Source organism: Pavona decussata, unplaced genomic scaffold (assembly GCF_977016875.1).
Source record: "Pavona decussata unplaced genomic scaffold, jaPavDecu1.1 SCAFFOLD_175, whole genome shotgun sequence".
NCBI classification, from domain to species: Eukaryota; Metazoa; Cnidaria; class Anthozoa; order Scleractinia; family Agariciidae; genus Pavona; species Pavona decussata.
In genome coordinates, this window is record NW_028145586.1 from 1680538 (window position 1) to 1699564 (window position 19027).

The window sequence follows — 19027 nt, forward strand, 5'->3', positions numbered from 1 at the left end:
CAAGCTCAACGTTGGCGTTAATCTTTTAAACTGTGTTTTATACACCCAATTTTAATATTTTGTTCAATCCAACTTCAACCACTCATAAAATAGAGTAGTCACTTCTGTCTCATTCACCAACCAGCGTTCCCGCCAAAACAACCTGAGCCAGCCAGCACCAAAGGCCAATGTGGTTAGACTGTGATCATGCGCATATTTGCTAAACAAAATGGCGAAGCATTGAAGACCATATTTATGGTAATGTCCGTTCGCTTTTCTTTTAAAAGTAGTGGATACGTGTTTGCAATCGATCGAGTTATACAAATGTCTGAAAAGAGCTCCCGATCACTGACGTTTTCCATGTTTGTATTTATTGCGCGATCTGATCGGCTGTTTGAATGAACCAGCTGGTAAACTCGGTTTTAAAATGCGCGGCAATTGTAAATGATTTTCCGACTGAATGGTTTTATGAATAAGTAATTATTTAGTCTTGGCAACCATTGTTATTCAGTCGAAGGCTTAAAACAATAGCTCACTCGCTCAAGACGCGCCATTTTCAAACGAGAATCCAACCAGCAGTTTTCAAACTTAAAAGGACAGTGGTTCCCGATGACCAATTTTAAAAGTTGTAACAGATTCTTGTCAAGAGAAGATCAATTTTTCATAAACCGTGCGTAGGTTTTCTAAAATCAGTATACTTTTTTAGAAATTTGCTTTTGAAAACGGCCTCCATACAAAAGAAGGCCAATTTTCCCTTATTTTCAAGTGCAAAAGGACAGCCCTTCCACTTAATCAATCTTCTTTATTTTAGTCTTAAAATATAGTTACAACATTCCTCTTCAAAATGCCGCGCGTAGGTTTTTAGGTTAATCGTTTTAGAAAGCATGAAAGCGAGTTTTATCAACGCTACCGGGCCAATTTTCGCCCTTTCTTCTCTTATTCGGGGCTTTTCAGAGCGCGTATTTCCGCTTCGCTGATCATGAATAGTTTTATTTTATTTTTATTTATAAACTTCGCCAGAGGAGAAAAAAAACAAAATGAAAAACCTCTGACAGGAGAGAACTCACAGAACGATATGTGCCAATAACGAGACCCCTTGTATAAATAAAATCACATCATAATAATTAAGTATCGACAAATAATTAACAACACATTTTAACCAATAATACAGGTAACGATCTGCTTTGATGACATTTTATGCAGACACTTTTGAACGTTTGAGGTACTGCGGGATCGTACACATTTAAAGTCAAATCTAGGTAGTATGCCCTCAAATTAGTTTTAAATACATCTATAGATTTTGTATTGTCCCTCAAGAAGTCTGGAAGTGTGTTAAATGCTCTTGAGGCTCTTGAGTAAAAACTGTTCTGGAACGTGACAGTCTTAGCTTTAGGTATATCTAGTAATATACTCTTAGTTGGAGCAGAACGCCTGGTAACTCTAATAGGTTGAAATATCTTAAAATTGGTGTCAGAACTATTAACAATAGATTTATAAGTGTAGACTAGATCCAAGTATTCATGCCAATAGCACAGAGGGATAAGGCCTGTGAGTGTTAGTCTGTTTTTATACGAGATACCAGTCCTGTAGGGTAGTGAGAGTATATATTTAGTTGCACGTCGTTGTATTCTCTCGATAATTTCGATCAGTTTGACTGACTGCGGGGCCCATACTTGTGAACTGTACGAGAGGTTGCTCATCACTAAGGCTGTATACAGTGCTTTGCGAGCAGATTGATTTTTGACCTCAAGTGTCGACCTACGAATAAAACCCAGCATCCTATTAGCGTTAGAGGCAGCCGCTAGTTAATGAATGTCACAGCATTCTGCCCTATAGTAATTACCATTTTATACGTTGTATCTGTGTGAAACTTACTGCATATAACTCTTATTTCATATCATTTGTATACATTAATGATCAGCTAAAAAGGAAGTAAAAACTAAAAAGGATCACCTTTCTCGTTCCAATTTTTTGAAAAATATTCGGGAAATAACGTAACAACGTCAGTGTTTATACTATGCCATAGCACTTCAACTTTCCTAGTGTGTGGTAACCTTCCTGGCCATTTCCAGTATCCCCAAACCTGAGCTGTGTAACTGGAAGACGTGTCTTGTCAGTGAGGAGACCGCTGTCTTCACGCCATACATGATCATTCTTATCACAGTTGCAACCACGGGAGGTGTCTGCACATGAGTTGGTCATCCCGCATGCGCACTTACCACTAACAGATGCTCCACCCCAGTACGTCATCTTAGTAGAATCACGTGACATCCACCAGCCAAATGGATTGTTGTTGTAAAATAAAACCGAACCATAGCACTCGTACTTGATGAACTGTTCACATTGTGAAGAGACTCTGGTGAGACTCGCCAGCTGAGACAGACTCGCTCCTGTGTAACGAATATCACGTGAGTAGCTACCTTGGCCGCCCCAATTTTGTCCATTATGCACGTACGTTCTGCTTTCACTGTTCTGACTGATGACTGTCACGCCAACTCCATTCTTATCAGTCATGTCGCAGTGCACTGTAAATGGTGCCAGACCTCCTGAGCCATCTGGATCAATGGCGTAATTTCCGCTAACACTGCTGACGTATTTCCTTATCGCAGAACAGGAAGTAACATTGACTGGGGCATTCATTTTGACATTAGCTTCTATTGTTGTCAGTGAATTAGTCGCTCTACAGGTGTAATGTCCCTCGTGAGATTTCTTGATGTTTTGAAGAACCAGTGTTCCTTTCAATAGAACATGCGAGTCTACAGGAAGTGAAGACTTGCCATCCTTTGTCCAGGTGATTGTAGGTCTCAGGTCACTCTCGGCCGCGCACGGCAGAGGGACTGTTAAACCAATTCCAGGAGTCACTTCTTTAGGAGGGTGGACTTTGAATCGCAGCCGAGAAAATATCACGAGTTGAGCCAAGGCTGTTGTTGATCCCAGAATATTCTCTCCCTTACAAATGTACGTTCCTCTGTCTTTCTTTTTCATCTTGTAGATCGTCAGGTTTCCTTTCATTACCTCCGTTCTATCTTTTGGCAAACCACCAAATGGTTTGAACCATGTGATACTCGGCTGCGGCTGACCAGTACCAGTGCAGGCGATGGTGATGTTTTGTTCCTCCTGTACCCTCACTTCTTTGGATGACAACAAAATCTGAGGAGCGACTATCGAAAAAATAGTCATAAAAACATTGGACGCAGAATGTAGTGTGACCAGATTCATGCAAATGCACACAGAGGGACAAAATTTGCTACGATAAACAAAACAATTAGGGTAACAGGGTGTGACTTCCTGTGCACCATGAGGTCACTTGCATCTTAATTGCTTCACCCGTTGTCAAAGTAACCTGGAATTAATACCTTGTTACCATCACCAGTGCCATCTTCTACCCTCCCTAACAATACACAATTTAATATGGAAAGAAGCTAACACGAAAATCACCTGTTTCTTCAGCTTCTAGGCTAAACGCTAGACAACAAAAGATTTTATTTGTTCTTAATTAATAACCTGGTTAGCTTCAGTTATTGTTTGTGTATGTATCTGTGTATTGAGCGAAAATAAAATTGTATTGTATTGTATATTGTAACTAACGACAGTCTATAACCACATACTTGAAAATTTTACCCAAAACGGCGCTTAGGAAAAAAGCGCGATTGGCAGAAAGGTTTCAAGGGTATTTTTTTCACACTATTTAAATAAAATTAACATAGAAAGAAAAGTATAGTAACAACAGATGATTACAAGATAAAATAATTACAGTATAAATTATAAAATGTGTGTGGTGGTCAAAGTAGTAGAGGCTTTCTAGTTGACCACCACTTACTTTTAAGTAAACAAAGAAACGATACTGAGCTTTATTGGGATTTAGTAGAAAATGTAGGATATGTTTGTAGAGCCTAGGATTAATGCCTAAGAGATAATTAAGATATGTTAGAAATGAAATGACTGAAACGAGACAAAAAAGACTGATTAACTTACATTGAACAGTTAGTTTCGCAGTAGCGTTGACGCTTCCCAACAAGTTTTCAGCTCTGCAGCTGTAAACTCCGTCGTCTCCAGGTCTAACGTCCTTCACAATCAAAGCGCCACTGGGCTCAATCAAGTGACGTCCAGCCGGAAGTGAAGAATTCAGCTTAGACCACGTGACCTTAGGGGTTGGATTACCATGTGCTGTACATTTCAAGATGGCTGTTTGACTTTCATTGGCTGTCGTTCCAACTGGACGCTGCACCAGAGAAGGAGCCGAGATAGACTGGCCCGGCTCACCTTTGGCGCCTTTCATCCCCAGTGGGCCCCTTGGTCCCGCGGGACCAGGTTCACCCGGCATTCCGAGATCACCTTTTATCCCCATTGTTCCTTGAGGCCCTACTGGTCCATGTTTCCCAGGGGGTCCTTCTGGACCGGGTCTCCCTCGGGTTCCGGGTCTCCCCCGTCGTCCTGTGTTACCCTTTGGTCCTGAGCGGCAGAGCGTTTCATCTCTGGCACAGATTTGGTTTTGCAGCAGACGAAGCTCTTGATTGATCAGCAGTTTTACCTCAGAAGCTGTTTGGACAGATTGCTGTGAATCATCGGGTGAAGCGCGTTTTTGTCTTGACCAGATGGCTTTATCACCTTGAAAATTTAAAATTTATATCAAAAGGTGTAAACTAACTTATGATACGGAAAGAGATAAAGAATGATAAACTGATAAATATTTACTAAAAACCGCGCCAAGGTTCAAATATTTGTCACGCTGTCTTGGCTGAGAGCCACAATTCTCCGAGTTCCTTTTTAAGGTAGATCGAGAAAGTTTAAATGTTGGCTTTACAAATTTTTGCATAACTATCTCAAGGAACTGAGTTAAAAGACAGACAAGAAGACCGGTACATTGTGAAATTAAAATGTTTTGTAAAGACGCCAACGACAGGAGCCAAACGTACCTCTTGTCTCCCGCCAATGACCTTGTGAATGGCTGTCTTTATCATCTTGCCATGTTCCGTAATTCTGCTGTACTTTACGAAGGATTTGTGTCTGTAACTGATCACATGTTGTTACTGAGTGTGATATCAGTCGATGATGTTCTTGTATTCTGAGTTCCACGTGAATAAGTGCGGTACAACACACAACAGACAACAGCAAGCCAGACATGGAACACAAGCTGCGGAATCTGTCTGTACGCTTCTCTTCTTGATCTTGTTTTTTCATTGTTGTCGCCGCCTGCCACGTTAAACTTCGTAATTGAAATATTTTCAGAGGACTTTTTTATCTTCTTTGACGGCTTTCAGACCAGTTCACTGTGGTGAAGTTCGTGCTTAGGATATTTTCTTCCTCTCTTTTTGTGCGAGGTTCAGTGATCAACTACTCAGAATTCACAATATATATCAGATCGTGTTTCTGTTTGTTCTGTTGATTCAGTGTCACAGGAAGTATATCATTTTACTCAGGGGGGGGGGGGGGGGGATCCCGTGTCGCTTGTCTGAATTTTAAAATGTCCCGTGTCGGTGTTTTGTCAGTGCTTCATGTCGCTGTCGGAAATTTAATGAAAATAGTTTGTCCTTGTCGGAATTTAAGGTTAGGAAAAATGGTGCGTGATGCGGAAAATAGATCGCGAGCCGAGGTTCTTTATCACCTCAGACCCACACACGCTTACCTTGTGAAACTTTCCCCTTGTTGGCCTTTACATTACACTAAAATTAGTCTAAAAACATATGAAATCACCGTTCTTTGTCGTTAATTCTCGGCCTTATTGTCACAGTCGGAGTTTTGTCGAGAAAGGTTGTCTTTTGTCGCGAATTTATTTCATCCGCTGTCGCTACTTTTTGGGCCATGTCGCTTGTCGGAATTTACCCTGTCAGGGCCTCTTTACTGAGGTCAAACGAGTTCACTAAGAAAGAAAACAACTGTCGGATTACGCTTTTATCACGTCACTGTAAAATATCTGTTGAAATACAAAGTTAATTTCTCATTTATGAATGGTGATATCGCATTCAGTAGTTTGAAGGGTTAATGACCGATGCTATTTATTCCCTTTACAGTATTTTGAAAAGGTCATCCATATGACAGTTTTTCAGTGTCAGTTTCCGTTTATTGTACTGCATACGGTGGTTCTAACTTTTGAGTCTGTGGATGAAATCCTGAAAATTGACCGCAGTGGTGACTAAGCTGTACTTTTATGTAGTACTGGCTCTTACTGCTAAGTCTGTTGATATAATTCTGATTTGAAAACCTTTATCATTGGAAAATGTAATTTCAGGGTTTTGATTGGTCTATCAGCAGTGCTATGTTTAGTAAATAAACCCCTTCTAGCGGCTGGTATATCGGAGGATAGGCTGATAGATTGTACGACAAATAAACAGTTGAACGCGGAGCGATTACTTTCCTCTGGTTCTCATTGGGCAGCCCACGTCACGTGGTGCAAAATCGCACGGCAGTTATCAGACTATAAAGGCAACCGCTGTGATAACAGTCTTCAATATTTTCACATTACAAAGAAACAAAGAAAGAACTTCTCAGTTTAAACTCTCAGTTCTTGAAATTCATTCGCAGTTAAATAAAATCTAGCAGACTCGTTAGCTGGCACTTGCGTCAGCTTGCATTTTTTGCCGTGACCATCACTGGCCGTTTTGTCTTTAACACAGTAAAACGCGCGCGTTTCACGAATTAATCAGAAGTTCATATCAGCCATTACACCATGGCCGAGAAATTATGGCCATTAAATCGTCTTGTTGTTGTTCTTAAAAAATGAAATCAACAAGACATAGCAAATTTCTTGGTTGTTTTCAATACAACAATTATTGCACTTGACCTTGTCAGATATGAAATGATTTATATTACAGTCAACGAAGCTTCATGCTTCATTGGCTACACATAATCTCTAGTCCAACGCGCGATGGTGGAATAATTACGCGGGATGCCCTGAGGGGGCATACCGTGTCTAAAAACGGGTCGATTTCTTTTTTTTTTTTTCTTCCTCGTAGCTACAAATCGGTACATTAATTTATTAATTAAACTCTCCCCTCTCCTACTCGGGATGTATTGTTCTGATTGTCTTCAACAACAGCAGGCCAATCAAAATCCATTCTTGTCGCTTATATCGCGAGGGAGGGGACCCACTCACCCCTACCTGTGTGACGTCAACGGCATCATTTGATATATTTATTAAAGACGGATTAAATTGTCGCGCCATATTGTTAACATGTTGTGGACTCAAGTGTGCCGTTTTCAAACGGAAATTTCACCATTTTGAAGCGGTAAATCGAAAGAATAACTTCTAAGAAGCACCTAACATTTAAAACGGTGGAAATTGGTGAGTTCCTGGCGAAGGAATCGTGCTTTGTTTGACAGTCTTAGACCACGACGCGAGACTGAAAAGAGGTCATTGAGAAGCTTACGTTATCGTGATGGAATTTCACAAATTTCCGCTGATAGTCTGAGTCGCGTAACACAAGGGAAACAACGTAACGCGATCGTCGTGACTCAGACTATTCCATTAGCAAGGATAGTTTTATCAATCGGCGAAGTATACAGTTGGAATAAATGAATCAGCCCCAGCATCACGCGTAATACCAGTATAGCAGGCATCTTGTTGTTAAATAGTGAGCATTCAATGAAAGCTTCTGTCAAGTACTCAGGTCTGTTTATTAAACCTTTTGCACTGTAGTTTACAAGCTGAGCCGTTGGTTGAACACGGGCTCAAGAACAACCTCAATAAAGAATTTCAACAGTTGTTCATCAGTTATCATTCTTAAGACTTCTATCGATATTTCTTGTTCTCGTTTTCTGTATGACCATGTAATAACAAGGGTAAACGCTTTATCATCGAATCTCTTTACTGTGGCCAATTTACCTTTAGTTATCAACTCTGTTGATAAACCAAACATTCGTTTCGTCTTTCCACCGACGCAGCACCACAGTTTCTTTACAAACCCCAGTCCTTTCTGTGGTGCGGTTTTTTGTGCTGTCCGTAGGTGGTTATAAGTTTTGGATCTGCGGATTACGTTCTCTGAAGTGTAGTGATTCCTAATATCTGTTGTTTTGAGGGTTAAAGAGGGTTGTGGGATTTGTGGACTTTGTAGTACAGTTAACTCCCTTTATTGCAAACTCCCTCGGGACCGTGAGTTTAGTGTTCTTAATAGCGAGTGTCCATATATGGGGGAAACGTTTTGCAGTCAAACATCTGTAATTTATTTTGGCCCGGGATTTAGCTGCTGTCCATACTACCAGGGTGTCTGTAATAGTGAGATGTCCGCAAGTCAATACTTGACTGTAGCTAGATAACATTTAGTAAGGAGTTTGGTGTATCTCAATTTTTGTATAATTGAATATTCGTTTATCTAAATTACTTCTGATATGATTTAGTTTTGTAACCCTATATTTTTTACACAGGATTTTTACACAGTAATGAGGTTTACTAGTCACCCATAATGGCGCCTTTTTGCACTTATTTGCTTCGAATCAGTTCTGATTGGCTCGTTGCACTGTATACTGGATACTTTGTTATGGTTTTGTATTCCTTTGCAGATGAGTACATAATGGAGGAAAATGTCATGCCTTCATCAAGAAAGAAAAAGAAAGGTAACAATGCCGTAACTACTTCAGTCTGAGTTTAAAACATGGATCACACTATTGAGCTCAATCCACTGACATGTATTTGTTTTGTCTGTGTAACAAGAAAATTAAATGTATCAAGTACTCAGCATGACAGAAGACTGCTCAACAGTGGAAAATCTAGAAACAATAGGAACAGTACTGTTGTTGTTGAGGAGTTTGAAGAAATAAATGAAGGAAGAAAGCAACACAGACCTTCTAAGACACAGACGATACCGGTCAGACCGTGCAATGCAAGCTTTAATGCAAGTTGTGATGACAATAACGAGTTTGGTGATGAAATGTTAGCAGATGGTAAGATTCTAGTTTATATTCATATTAAAGGTTAATTATTTCAACAGATGTGCTAACTTCTCGGCCAAAATATGCATTTTCAGATTAACCCTCTGGTATACAAGCAAACTTATACAGCTGTTCTGACGCCGTTTTACAAGGGGAGGGGGGGGGGGGTAGGGCGGGGATGGGAAGACCTTCCCCTGAGTTTTTGCTGAGACGACAACGTTTGGAAAAGCTGATGTGCGATCTCACCACTCAGCTGAATTGTTAGGCAAAGTTGAATTGCATTTATACATGAGATTTGTGCTGTATATAAATGCTTTACAACTAGTAGTAATCAAAGATTAGGGAGTGCGTTAGATGTCACCAGGCTGCCTCTCCTTTGCCAAGGTAGTGATGGTGTGATCTGCCCCTGCAAAATCTGCGGGGGATGCCAGATATGCGTCCCAAGATCCATTCATCCAATCAACGTTGTCCCATACAATCTCGACTCCAATCTGTATTAGGAGTGCGTTCTTTCTACGTCGAACGCAATAATCACTCTTGCCAGGCTGACCAGCTCAGATCTCTACTGGATGTTTTATGTCAGTTTTGATGAACAAATTTCGATCATGTTTGTATCCAGGTTTTGATGATCAAGACATGGAAAGACCATCATTCACTCAGCCAGCTCAGTATCCTTCAGTTCCTTTGGTTGTATCAAAGCCTGACGCCCAGCCGGTGATCCAGGTAAGAATACTAATAAGGGACTGGTCAAAAAGTATAGAAGGGGGTGGGCTACAGCGGAGAGGGGATGGGTCACGAGTTTTTGATCTTTTAGTTAGGAGTGGGTCATTCAATTTTCAGCTACCCAGGGAGTGTGGTTCATCATATTTTATAACAGGAATAGGTACACGTGTCTGCCAGATTTCACTAGAAAAAGAAAGGCACATTTACTCGACCTTTCTCTGAAAAGTATACGGTTGATCAAGACCTGTTAGTGAAATACATCCATCACCTTGCGTACCTTAACATGTTAAACAAAAGAGAGAAAGAGAAAGAAGGGAGAAAGCAGAAAGAGAGAGTATTACTTGATCTATGAGGATGTACAGTGGGGGAAACTCCTCTGTGAGGATTTGTTGAGAAGGCAGGAATTTCTGTCCTTATATCGAATGACACCATCTGACAACCGACTTAGTGTCAACTCACATTCAGTTGTCAGCAGCCATAGGCAGTGTATCCACTAGCAAAGACACAACGGGCTTTGTCAGAAGCAAGTGAAGACAAAAACTGGCTGCCAGCAGTTGGAGTGTCAGTGATAGCGATGCACCATTAAGCGTACTTCGCCAAATTTAATTCGTCACGAAGCGAGGCCGGATGTTTATGATTTTGCCATACGCAAAATGTGGTTTCTTAGATTATACACCCAAATAAGCCATAACCCCCAATAGGGGGTGGGTCATGTAATATTCAACCTTCATTAAGGGGTGGGTCAGTCATTTTTGTGCCAAAAGGAGGGGGTGGGCTATGTGTTTTTTATCCACCACATTTCACAATGTTCCAGCCCACCCCACCCTATACTATTTAACCAGTCCCTAAGAAGCTCTGTCAAGTTAGAACGGTTTTACAATAGTGAGAGTCAAAAGTAAATCTCTTTCGCTTACTTTGCTCTGTGATTGGTGAGCAAAACTTGCCCCCTTTTCTCAACCAATAAGAAAAAGAACCAAAACCAACCATGACCTACTCGCACGCATTTTTCCGCGCTTTCCGCCGGTTGCATTTATTTGCTTCGAATTCTGACTGGCTCGTTGCACTGTCTGCGTCTGTTGTCGTTGGCCAGAGGCCAGAGTAGTTGCTTTGTTTTAGTTTTAGGACACTTGATTCAAAACGTCTGTTTATTCTTCCTTTAGCTCTCGCCCCTTATTATGATGATGTTGTTGATGATAAAGCGTCTTTTTACTATGTTTTTATCCCTGAGTCATCCTTTAGTGGAAGTCTAACTTGTGAGCCTATCTTTACATTACAATGTAGGTCCCAGCCACCATAAACCATTATCTTTGAGATTACCGGCGAGATGGACTGAGTTCGCTTCCAGCTGTTTCAACACTTCCGTCGGAAAACACTGGAGAAATCCTTATGATGACGTGGGTTTAGGAAAGACAGTTCAGGTAACGAATTTTATTTTCAAATTTAAAAAGTTGTTGTTTGAAACTTTTTGATTGAGTTTGTTGCGGGCCAGGGCCAATTCTTTATGTGGGGAGAGAAACAGCTGAATGTACGAGGCGAATTGATTGTGGGCGAAATAACTTTGAAGGAAATGCATTTTGTTCCGACCTTTCAGGTTATTTCTTTCATTGCTGCCGTTTTGGGAAAAACTGGAACAAAAGCTGACATATTCTGCAAATTCATGAATACAAAAACCAAAGTAAAACAGGTCAGTAAACGAAGATTATCTGTATCCATTTCAACGAGCAAAACAAGCCAAAGGACTCAGCAGTGCTGGGACCTTTTTGTTGAATGGATATCTTTTAGTGTTCATCAGGTCATCTTCAGAGAGCTTTGGCAGTCATCGCACTTTAGGGATGAAGCTTTGATGTATTAATTTTACTCACGAATGTTGGAAGGTGTTAATCTACTAAACTGGTCGTTAGCCGGTGTGATGAAGAGCTGTTTACACCACACGGGAGCCTTCTGTGATTTGTTAACGCCTGTATAAACTACTGACAATTGCTGAATTGCCGGGCATTGTGCATGCGACCAGAGTAGAGCCCACACTACGTCAGAATTGGTATACTAAGACTGCTCTATACTCGCAATACCTGTGTTCAAGTTTCATCGGAACAAAATTGTAATCAAAAGGTAAAAAAAAAACGTGGTAAAATTAAGGCGGAAATCGGAAACGTTTGCGCAGAAATTCTGAAGCCAAAAAAACACTAGGGCTCTTTAAAAACACATTCAAAAAAATGATCGCTTATGTTTACGATCCCTTGCATTTCTCAGCCTAGCCTGGTGTCCTACTTATGAAATTAATCAACCATTGCACGCATTCTTTAATAGCACTAACGTATTCTTTTTTCTTTCAGAAAGAAGACGTTAGCTGCAAAGAGACCGGCACCTTTGTGATAGTAACTCCAGGCTCTGAGACGTACAACTGGAAGGAAGAATTAGATACCTGGGGGCATTTTAAGATGGGGCTCTTTCATGGTAACACCAAAGAGGACACTCTACAACATGCCTTGAGATGACGACTGGATGTGGTACTTACCACTTACGAGACTATGAGAAATCATTTGGTGAGTTGTACCACAAAAAATAATGAGAAAAAAAAGGGTAAAAAATGTAACGACCCCCAAAGAAAGACCAGCCAAAATATATGAACGCGCGCGACATTCCCCGCTTGCGTGTAATGTCTCCTCGCAGTAGGCAATTTTCGCTCGCGCGCGCGCGTTTCTCGCTCGGTTTACTATTCCAGAGGGAAATAAAGCCTTGGTTTCATGTGTGCGTAACTCGGTTGCAAACAATTGCAAACAGCTTACGATGGCTTGATCGCGAACAGTATGCGTAAATGAAAACACCTTTGATCTCCGACCAATCGCTGATGATCGCCAATGATCGCAAACAAGACGTCTTGTTTGCGACGATTAGCAACCCAAAAGCGAGGAAACAACGATATGGAAATACAATCGCAAACTGTTTTCGATTGTTTGCGATCAATCGGCGACGATTTTTGTCCACGTGATACGTTTAGGCGAATCAGAGGCAAGTATAAGTAATGAAAATGGCGTCCGAGTATGATTGTGGCAATGAGAAAGATGCTCCTCAAAACAGTGTGAATTTAATGAATATATATCGAAAATATATCGGACCAGAATCGGTGACGTCTCTTGACAAATGTTCTCTGCCTTCTTCGGCGCAATAGCTCCAATAGAAGAAGTTGGGCACGACTCAAAAACCTTCTGTTTACAAGCGCCATCTCTGATTTTCGCGCCCTATTTCACCTTGTCACGAGATGAGTTGGGTAAAGCAATCACGCATATGGAAAAGACAATCGCAAAAAGTGAAGGCCATTGCAAACTGTTTGCGATGTTGTTACGTTTACATAGAAACCAGGCTTTAAAAGACTCCTCGAAGTTTAAGACTTCACACTAATTGTCCTTTTTGCTCCCGTAATACATGTTTGACACAGATGTATTATATACATGTATCCTTCTTTTGCTCTCATTTTCGTGTCTTAGGATGATCTGAACAAAGTCAAATGGCTGGCGGAAATCATGGATGAAGTTCATCGTCTCAAAGATCGCAAAGCTCAGATAACTATCGCCGCTAAAGCTCTTAGTGTCAAGAGAAGGTGATAAATAAATCCTTTAATCTACAGCGATTGCATTACATGATTGTTTCAGTTAAACGCGAGCACATGCAGCCAACGCGGCTGACATATCAACTCCGGCTTCTCAAACTATGAAGCAACGATAGTATTAGTACTCCATCCTGTATGGGGGGTCAATGAGGGATGTCAATCCATCACAGGATACCCAACATGGAGTGAATGGATGTGTTATGGCACCGCCGTCAAATGAACTAAAATAAAAAAAAGTCCTTTGCGAGCTCAACTCCCCTGCATGTCATAGTAGTCCACAGGATAACCAGCATGAAGTGACTTGGACACTAGTCTATCACAGAATAACCAGAGTGAGGTCGCTATAACCGCTAGAAATTGTACTACTTCCCTGGATGGGATGTTGGGCCATCACAAGATACCCAGCATGATATCACTAGGAGTACTTTGTCAAAACAAACCAACAGTGAAAGTCCCAGCAGTCAGTTTTGAATCAATTCTTTAAGCACTCCCAGTGTCCTCGTTTTGTGGAGCCTAGAGTTCAAAACATTGGTCTCATCCATTGCTTATATCTGGAGATTGTGGTTGCACAGTACCGTCTCTCTTTTGCATTTCGTTTGTATATAGATAGGGGCTCACAGGGACACCACTTCAGAACAAGTTGGGGGGAATTCTGGTGTGTGCTAGAGTGGAAAAACCCGGGGAGTCTGGGGAAAGCTAAGCAGTTCAACCGTGGAGTTTGGTAAACCAATCAGAGAAGGGCAGAGAAATGATGCAGCCAAAAGAGAACTGGCACTAGCCAGGAAAAGTAAGTGTTCACAGATAGTAAAGTACGGAAAATGAAGTCCCTCAGAAAGAAGCGAATCCCAAAGGTAGTAATAAACGTTTGTGAATCTTAGTAGGTGTTTCAAGATAAGAGCATAGCTTTCATTATGGTACGAATTTAAAACCTTATTCCACGCTTTTATAGACCGTTTTCTATGTCTGTGTGTGAGCTTCATTAAGGAAACGAATTAGTTAAAGCAGACAGCAAAACACGTTTTTGTACCGAAATAAGGATCTCGATTCAGCACAGAGGCATAGTTGGCTAACGGACTCGTATTCAATTAAAACACCATTTTATACGCTCAGAATTCCCTTAGAAATCCCAAAAGTGGTGACTTGTGATAGAAAATAATTTTCCCACCCTCCGTGACAGAAGCCTTCCCTGGAAGTAAATCTTTGATGTTTGGCTATAAAATCATGACAAGTGCAACCCCTAAAAGAACGGTGAGAGTGATTTGTCACCATAACATTAAAGTAGTTACCTCTAGCTCAAGGACTTTTCACGATTTTCAAATCGTACACTTTCGAGGGCGGTTTATCGAAGATTACACCGCTCCTTAGTAGAGAAAGTTATTGCGAGTTTTCAGATGAGCACTGCCAAAACCTGATGTCCAATGAATGCCGTTTCAAAGCCTTGGAAATTTTTTGTTATTGCGTTGTAGAATCGCAAGACCTTCAAGATAAAATTGGCAAATTCTTTCTTCGACGGACGAAAGACTTGATAGCAAGTCAGCTGCCTAGCAAAGGTACGTTCATTACAGCTAAGGTGGCCTTCAAACCGGTTTGTCGAGTTTTAGGTTTACTTTTCTCTCTTTCCAGATGAGTTGGTGGTGTTTTGTCCGCTGATGTCATTCCAAGAAGACGTGTACCAGACTCTCCTTCAGAACCCAGATGTTTAATTGATCAGAAAAAAGAACTTTCCCTGTGACTGCGGCAGTGGGGTGTACAGGGGTAAATGTTGTTACATGGTAAGTACAGTAGAATCTAGATAATGTTAAGCGGATTGTCTACCAAATGATATTCAAAACTCTAAATTTGGCACGACCACAACAACGGTTTATGCTTTATTAACGAAAAATACCATTGCACTTAAACAAGTGAATTGCGCTAAATTTACAAATGTTCAAAAGTGATATCACTAATTAGGGATTGGGTTACCATAGTGTGTTAACAACTGGTTATAAAAGCTCTAAATCTCATATCCAGTGTTTGTAATTTCTAAATAACATGGCCGGCAAGAAACTGTTCTTAAAACGATTAGCAACAACATGTTGAAAGATGCCGGATGTTTTGCAAACCTTGATCAGTAAAATCCATGAGATAATAAATTGTACATGGCAAGATTAATCCTTACGGCATTAAAAACAAGACGAAAACAAAACAGCTGGATATACATGTATAAAAATTGACCGATATTTCGGTTTGGAAAGCAAACCTTCGTGGACAAAAAGAATAAAAATGAGCAAGTACGTAACAAAAACCCTTTTACATAAAAGTTTATAAATATGGAAAAAATGAAGCTTATAGGTTAATAGCTAGATTGATTATATGCCACTAAAGAGTAATACAGCTTGTCGCGCGTCTTTAAACCAAGCGGCTCAAGTATCTTGGCCTTTCAGTTAAGTTGGCTTCATGAACCTTTTATAGAGAATACCTATCAAAACGGTCCGCCTGACAATGTTAGGCTGTAACGCTGAGTTACATTTTCTTTTCTTCTTTGCTTGTCTTGCTCTACTGCTAGTGACGACAGCTGCTCTTCTGCAACTAAATCTCAACTAACGCTCAACTAACTACGAGCTCGAATGTTGACAGTCAGCGGTCAGCGACGATGATCCAGCTTTATGTTAGCTCTACCGTAACAACCTCAACACACCTTTGATGATATAAATCTACTCTTTAACGAGGGTGATACGTAACAGTCCTTTACAACTAACAGACCTGTGGCCCTCAGACTCAGGATCGAATAGGAATTTGGGAAGCAGGGATGGTGTAGTGGCAAGAGCACTCGCCTTCCACCAATGTGGCCCGGGTTCGATTCCCGGACTCGCGTCATATGTGGGTTAAGTTTGTCGTTGGTTCTCGTCCTTGTTCTGTGAGGTTTATTTCTGGGTACTCCGATTTCCCCCTTTTCTCAAAAACCAACATTGCCAAATTTCTACATCTTCAATTACTATTTTATAGGTTGTGTCTGTGTTAAACTTACTGCATATAACTCTTGTATACATTAATGATCAGCTAAAAAAAAAACTAAAAAGGATAACCTTTCTCATTCCAACTTTTGGAAAAATATTCTGGAAATAACGTTACAACGTAACTGTTTATGCTATGCCATAGCACTTTAATTTTCCTAGTGTGTGGTAACCTTGATCTAAGGTATAGTAAGGTGTATCCCCAAACCTGAGCTGTTTAACTGGAAGATGTGTCTTGTCAGTGAGGAGACCGCTGTCTTCACGCCATACATTGTCTTGCTTATCACAGTTACAACCATAGTAGGAGTTTGCACATGAGTTGGTCATCCCGCATGCGCACTTACCACTAACAGATGCTCCGCCCCAGTACGTCATCTTAGTAGAATCACGTGACACCCACCAGCCCATTCCATTTCTTAACAGCCTGGAACCATAACACTCGTACTTGATGAACTGTTCACAGTGTGAAGAGACTCTGGTGAGACTCACCAGCTGAGACAGACTCGCTCCTGTGTAACGAATATCACGTGAGTAGCTACCTTGACTGCCATATCCATGCACGTACGTTCTGCTTTCACTGTTGTGACTGATGACTGTCACGCCAACTCCATTCTTGTCACTCATGTCGCAGTGCACTGTAATTGGTGCCTGACCTCCAGTGCCATCTGGATCAATGACGTAATTTCTGATTACACTGCTGACATATTTCCTTATCACAGAACAGGAAGTAAGACTCACTGGAGAATTGATTCTGACTTTAGCTTCTACTGTTGTCAGTGCATTAGTCGCTCTACAGGTGTAATATCCCTCGTGCGATTTCTTGATGTTTTGAAGAAGCAGTGTTCCATTCAATAGAACATGCGAGTCTACAGGAAGTGAAGACTTGCCATCCTTTGTCCAGGTGATTGTAGGTCTCAGGTCACTCTCGGCCACACACGGCAGACGGACAGTTGAACCGATCAAAGGAGTCACTTCTTTAGGAGGGTGGACTTTGAATCGCAGACGAGAAAATATCACGAGTTGAGCCAAGGCTGTTGTTGATCCCAGAATATTCTCACCCTTACAAATGTAAGTTCCTCTGTCTTTCTTTTTCATTTTGTAGATCGTCAGATTTCGTTTCATTACCTCCGTTCTATCTTTTGGCAAACCACCAAATGGTTTGAACCATGTGATACTCGGCTGCGGCTGACCAGTACCAGTGCAGGCGATGGTGATGTTTTGTTCCTCCTGTACCCTCACTTCTTTGGATGACAACAAAATCTGAGGAGCGACTATCGAAAAAATAGTCATAAAAACATTGGACGCAGAATGTAGTGTGATCAGATTCATGCAAACGCACACAGAGGGACAAAATTTGCTACGATAAACAAAACAATTAGGGTAACAGGGTGTGATTTCCTGTGCACCATGAGGTCACTTGCGTCTTAATTGCTTCACCCGTTGTCAAAGTAACCTGGAATTAATACCTTGTTACCATCACCAGTGCCATCTTCTACCCTCCCTAACAATACACAATTTAATATGGAAAGAAGCTATCTCGAAAATCACCTGTTTCTTCAGCTTCTAGGCTAAAACGCTAGACAACAAAAGATTTTATTTGTTCTTAATTAATAACCTGGTTAGCTTCAGCTATTGTTTGTGTATGTATCTGTGTATTGAGCGAAAATAAAATTGTATTGTATTGTATATTGTAACTAACGACATACTTGAAAATTTTACCCAAAACGGCGCTTAGGAAAAAAGCGCGATTGGCAGAAAGGTTTCAAGGTTATTTATTTCACACTATTTAAATAAAATTAACATAGAAAGAAAAGTATAGTAACAACAGATGATTACAAGATAAAATAATTACAGTATAAATTATAAAATGTGTGTGGTGGTCAAAGCAGTAGAGGCTTTCTAGTTGACCACCACTTACTTTTAATTAAACAAAGAAACGATACTGAGCTTTATTGGGATTTAGTAGAAAATGTAGGATATGTTTGTAGAGCCTAGGATTAATGCCTAAGAGATAATTAAGATATGAAGATATGATAAGATAGGATATGAAATGACTGAAACGAGACAAAAAAGACTGATTAACTTACATTGAACAGTTAGTTTCGCAGTAGCGTTGACGCTTCCCAACAAGTTTTCAGCTTTGCAGCTGTAAACTCCGTCGTCTCCAGGTCTAACGTCCTTCACAATCAGAGCGCCACTGGGCTCAATCACGTGACGTCCAGCCGGAAGTGAAGAATTCAGCTTAGACCACGTGACCTTAGGAGGTGGATTACCATCTGCTGTACATTTCAAGATGGCTGTTTGACTTTCATTGGCTCTCGTTCCAACTGGACGCTGCACCAGAGAAGGAGCCGAGATGGACTGGCCTGGCACACCTTTTTCGCCTTTCATCGCCCGGGTGGGCCCCTTGGTCCCGCGGGACCAGGTTCACCCGGCACTCCGAGATCCCCTTTTATCCCCATTGGTCCTTGACGTCCGACCGGTCCATGTTTCCCAGGGGGTCCTTCTTGCCCAGATCTCCCTGGGGGACCCGGTCTCCCTCGGGTTCCGGGTCTCCCCCGTCGTCCTGCCTTACCCTTTGGTCCTGAGCGGCAGAGCGTTTCATCTCTGGCACAGATTTGGTTTTGCAGCAGGCGAAGCTCTTGTTTGATCAGCAGTTTTACTTCAGAAGCTGTTTGGACAGATTGCTGTGAATCATCGGGTGAAGCGCGTTTTTGTCTTGACGAGATGGCCTTATCACCTTCAAAATTTAATTGTAAAAGGTGTAAACGAGCTTATGATACGGAAAGAGATATAGAATGATAACTGATCAGAAATGTTTACTAAAAACCGAGCTAGGGTTCAAATTTTTGTCACGCTG

At 41.1% G+C, this 19027-nt stretch overlaps 7 protein-coding genes across 9 annotated transcripts in view; 3 read left to right on the top strand and 4 right to left on the bottom strand.

The window, feature by feature from the left end:
- The window catches only part of LOC146463576 (uncharacterized), a 139013-nt gene that overhangs the window by 62108 nt on the left and 57878 nt on the right, over positions 1-19027 (bottom strand). Inside the window, exon 4 of the mRNA XM_085084131.1 lies at positions 15617-16148. The gene's annotated coding sequence lies outside the window, so the exon portion shown is untranslated. The remainder of the gene's footprint in view (positions 1-15616; positions 16149-19027) is intronic.
- On the bottom strand, positions 625-1784 carry LOC146463586 (uncharacterized; the record flags this gene model as incomplete). The annotated part of the gene is made up of 1 exon (XM_085084344.1): positions 625-1784. A coding segment is annotated over one exon (663 nt), but the record flags the coding sequence as incomplete, so codon positions are not given.
- Positions 1743-18524, bottom strand: LOC146463587 (contactin-associated protein 1-like). Of its 2 annotated transcripts, none has more exons than XR_014856829.1 (2): positions 16240-17554; positions 1743-1932 (listed from the first exon to the last, which is right to left on the bottom strand). XR_014856829.1 is itself a non-coding variant. In XM_085084142.1 (2 exons), the coding sequence occupies exon 2, from the start codon at positions 17287-17289 to the stop codon at positions 16297-16299; it is 993 nt and encodes a 330-aa protein (XP_084940268.1). In that variant the 5' UTR covers positions 17290-17438; positions 18255-18524; the 3' UTR covers positions 16283-16296. The 2 variants fall into 2 exon arrangements, 1 of the variants encoding a protein (XP_084940268.1); XM_085084142.1 differs by lacking the exon at positions 1743-1932 and adding an exon at positions 18255-18524 and having other exon boundaries at positions 16283-17438.
- On the bottom strand, positions 1926-5160 carry LOC146463588 (uncharacterized). The gene is made up of 3 exons (XM_085084168.1): positions 4878-5160; positions 3955-4578; positions 1926-3140 (listed from the first exon to the last, which is right to left on the bottom strand). Exons 1-3 carry the CDS (start codon positions 5158-5160, stop codon positions 1990-1992), a joined length of 2058 nt encoding a protein of 685 aa, XP_084940294.1. The 3' UTR covers positions 1926-1989.
- LOC146463589 (uncharacterized) lies at positions 8568-10098 on the top strand. Its single transcript, XM_085084345.1, has 3 exons — positions 8568-8856; positions 9464-9567; positions 10033-10098. Exons 1-3 carry the CDS (start codon positions 8568-8570, stop codon positions 10096-10098), a joined length of 459 nt encoding a protein of 152 aa, XP_084940471.1.
- Positions 11161-13259, top strand: LOC146463590 (DNA excision repair protein ERCC-6-like 2). Of its 2 annotated transcripts, none has more exons than XM_085084164.1 (3): positions 11161-11251; positions 11901-12110; positions 13053-13259. In XM_085084164.1, exons 1-2 carry the CDS (start codon positions 11225-11227, stop codon positions 12060-12062), a joined length of 189 nt encoding a protein of 62 aa, XP_084940290.1. In that variant the 5' UTR covers positions 11161-11224; the 3' UTR covers positions 12063-12110; positions 13053-13259. The 2 variants fall into 2 exon arrangements, with proteins under 2 accessions (XP_084940290.1, XP_084940291.1); XM_085084165.1 differs by having other exon boundaries at positions 13069-13259.
- Positions 12596-14901, top strand: LOC146463591 (DNA excision repair protein ERCC-6-like 2). Its single transcript, XM_085084346.1, has 5 exons — positions 12596-12646; positions 13053-13154; positions 13841-13961; positions 14641-14724; positions 14798-14901. The coding sequence occupies exons 1-5, from the start codon at positions 12596-12598 to the stop codon at positions 14875-14877; spliced, it is 438 nt and encodes a 145-aa protein (XP_084940472.1). The 3' UTR covers positions 14878-14901.

Coding starts and splice junctions, on each gene's coding strand:
- LOC146463588 (XM_085084168.1), bottom strand. CDS start 5,160: ATGAAAAAACAAGATCAAGAAGAGAAGCGTACAGACAGATTCCGCAGC. Junction 4,579..4,877: donor AGGTACGTTTGGCTCCTGTC/GTTGGCGTCTTT, acceptor AAGGTGATAAAG/CCATCTGGTCAAGACAAAAA. Junction 3,141..3,954: donor TGCGAAACTAACTGTTCAAT/GTAAGTTAATCA, acceptor TTTTTTCGATAG/TCGCTCCTCAGATTTTGTTG.
- LOC146463589 (XM_085084345.1), top strand. CDS start 8,568: ATGGATCACACTATTGAGCTCAATCCACTGACATGTATTTGTTTTGTC. Junction 8,857..9,463: donor TGATGAAATGTTAGCAGATG/GTAAGATTCTAG, acceptor GTTTGTATCCAG/GTTTTGATGATCAAGACATG. Junction 9,568..10,032: donor ACGCCCAGCCGGTGATCCAG/GTAAGAATACTA, acceptor ACTCACATTCAG/TTGTCAGCAGCCATAGGCAG.
- LOC146463590 (XM_085084164.1), top strand. CDS start 11,225: ATGAATACAAAAACCAAAGTAAAACAG. Junction 11,252..11,900: donor CAAAAACCAAAGTAAAACAG/GTCAGTAAACGA, acceptor TTTTTCTTTCAG/AAAGAAGACGTTAGCTGCAA.
- LOC146463591 (XM_085084346.1), top strand. CDS start 12,596: ATGGCGTCCGAGTATGATTGTGGCAATGAGAAAGATGCTCCTCAAAAC. Junction 13,155..13,840: donor TCGCCGCTAAAGCTCTTAGT/GTCAAGAGAAGG, acceptor GGTGTGTGCTAG/AGTGGAAAAACCCGGGGAGT. Junction 13,962..14,640: donor ACTGGCACTAGCCAGGAAAA/GTAAGTGTTCAC, acceptor ATTGCGTTGTAG/AATCGCAAGACCTTCAAGAT.
- LOC146463587 (XM_085084142.1), bottom strand. CDS start 17,289: ATGAAACGAAATCTGACGATCTACAAAATGAAAAAGAAAGACAGAGGA.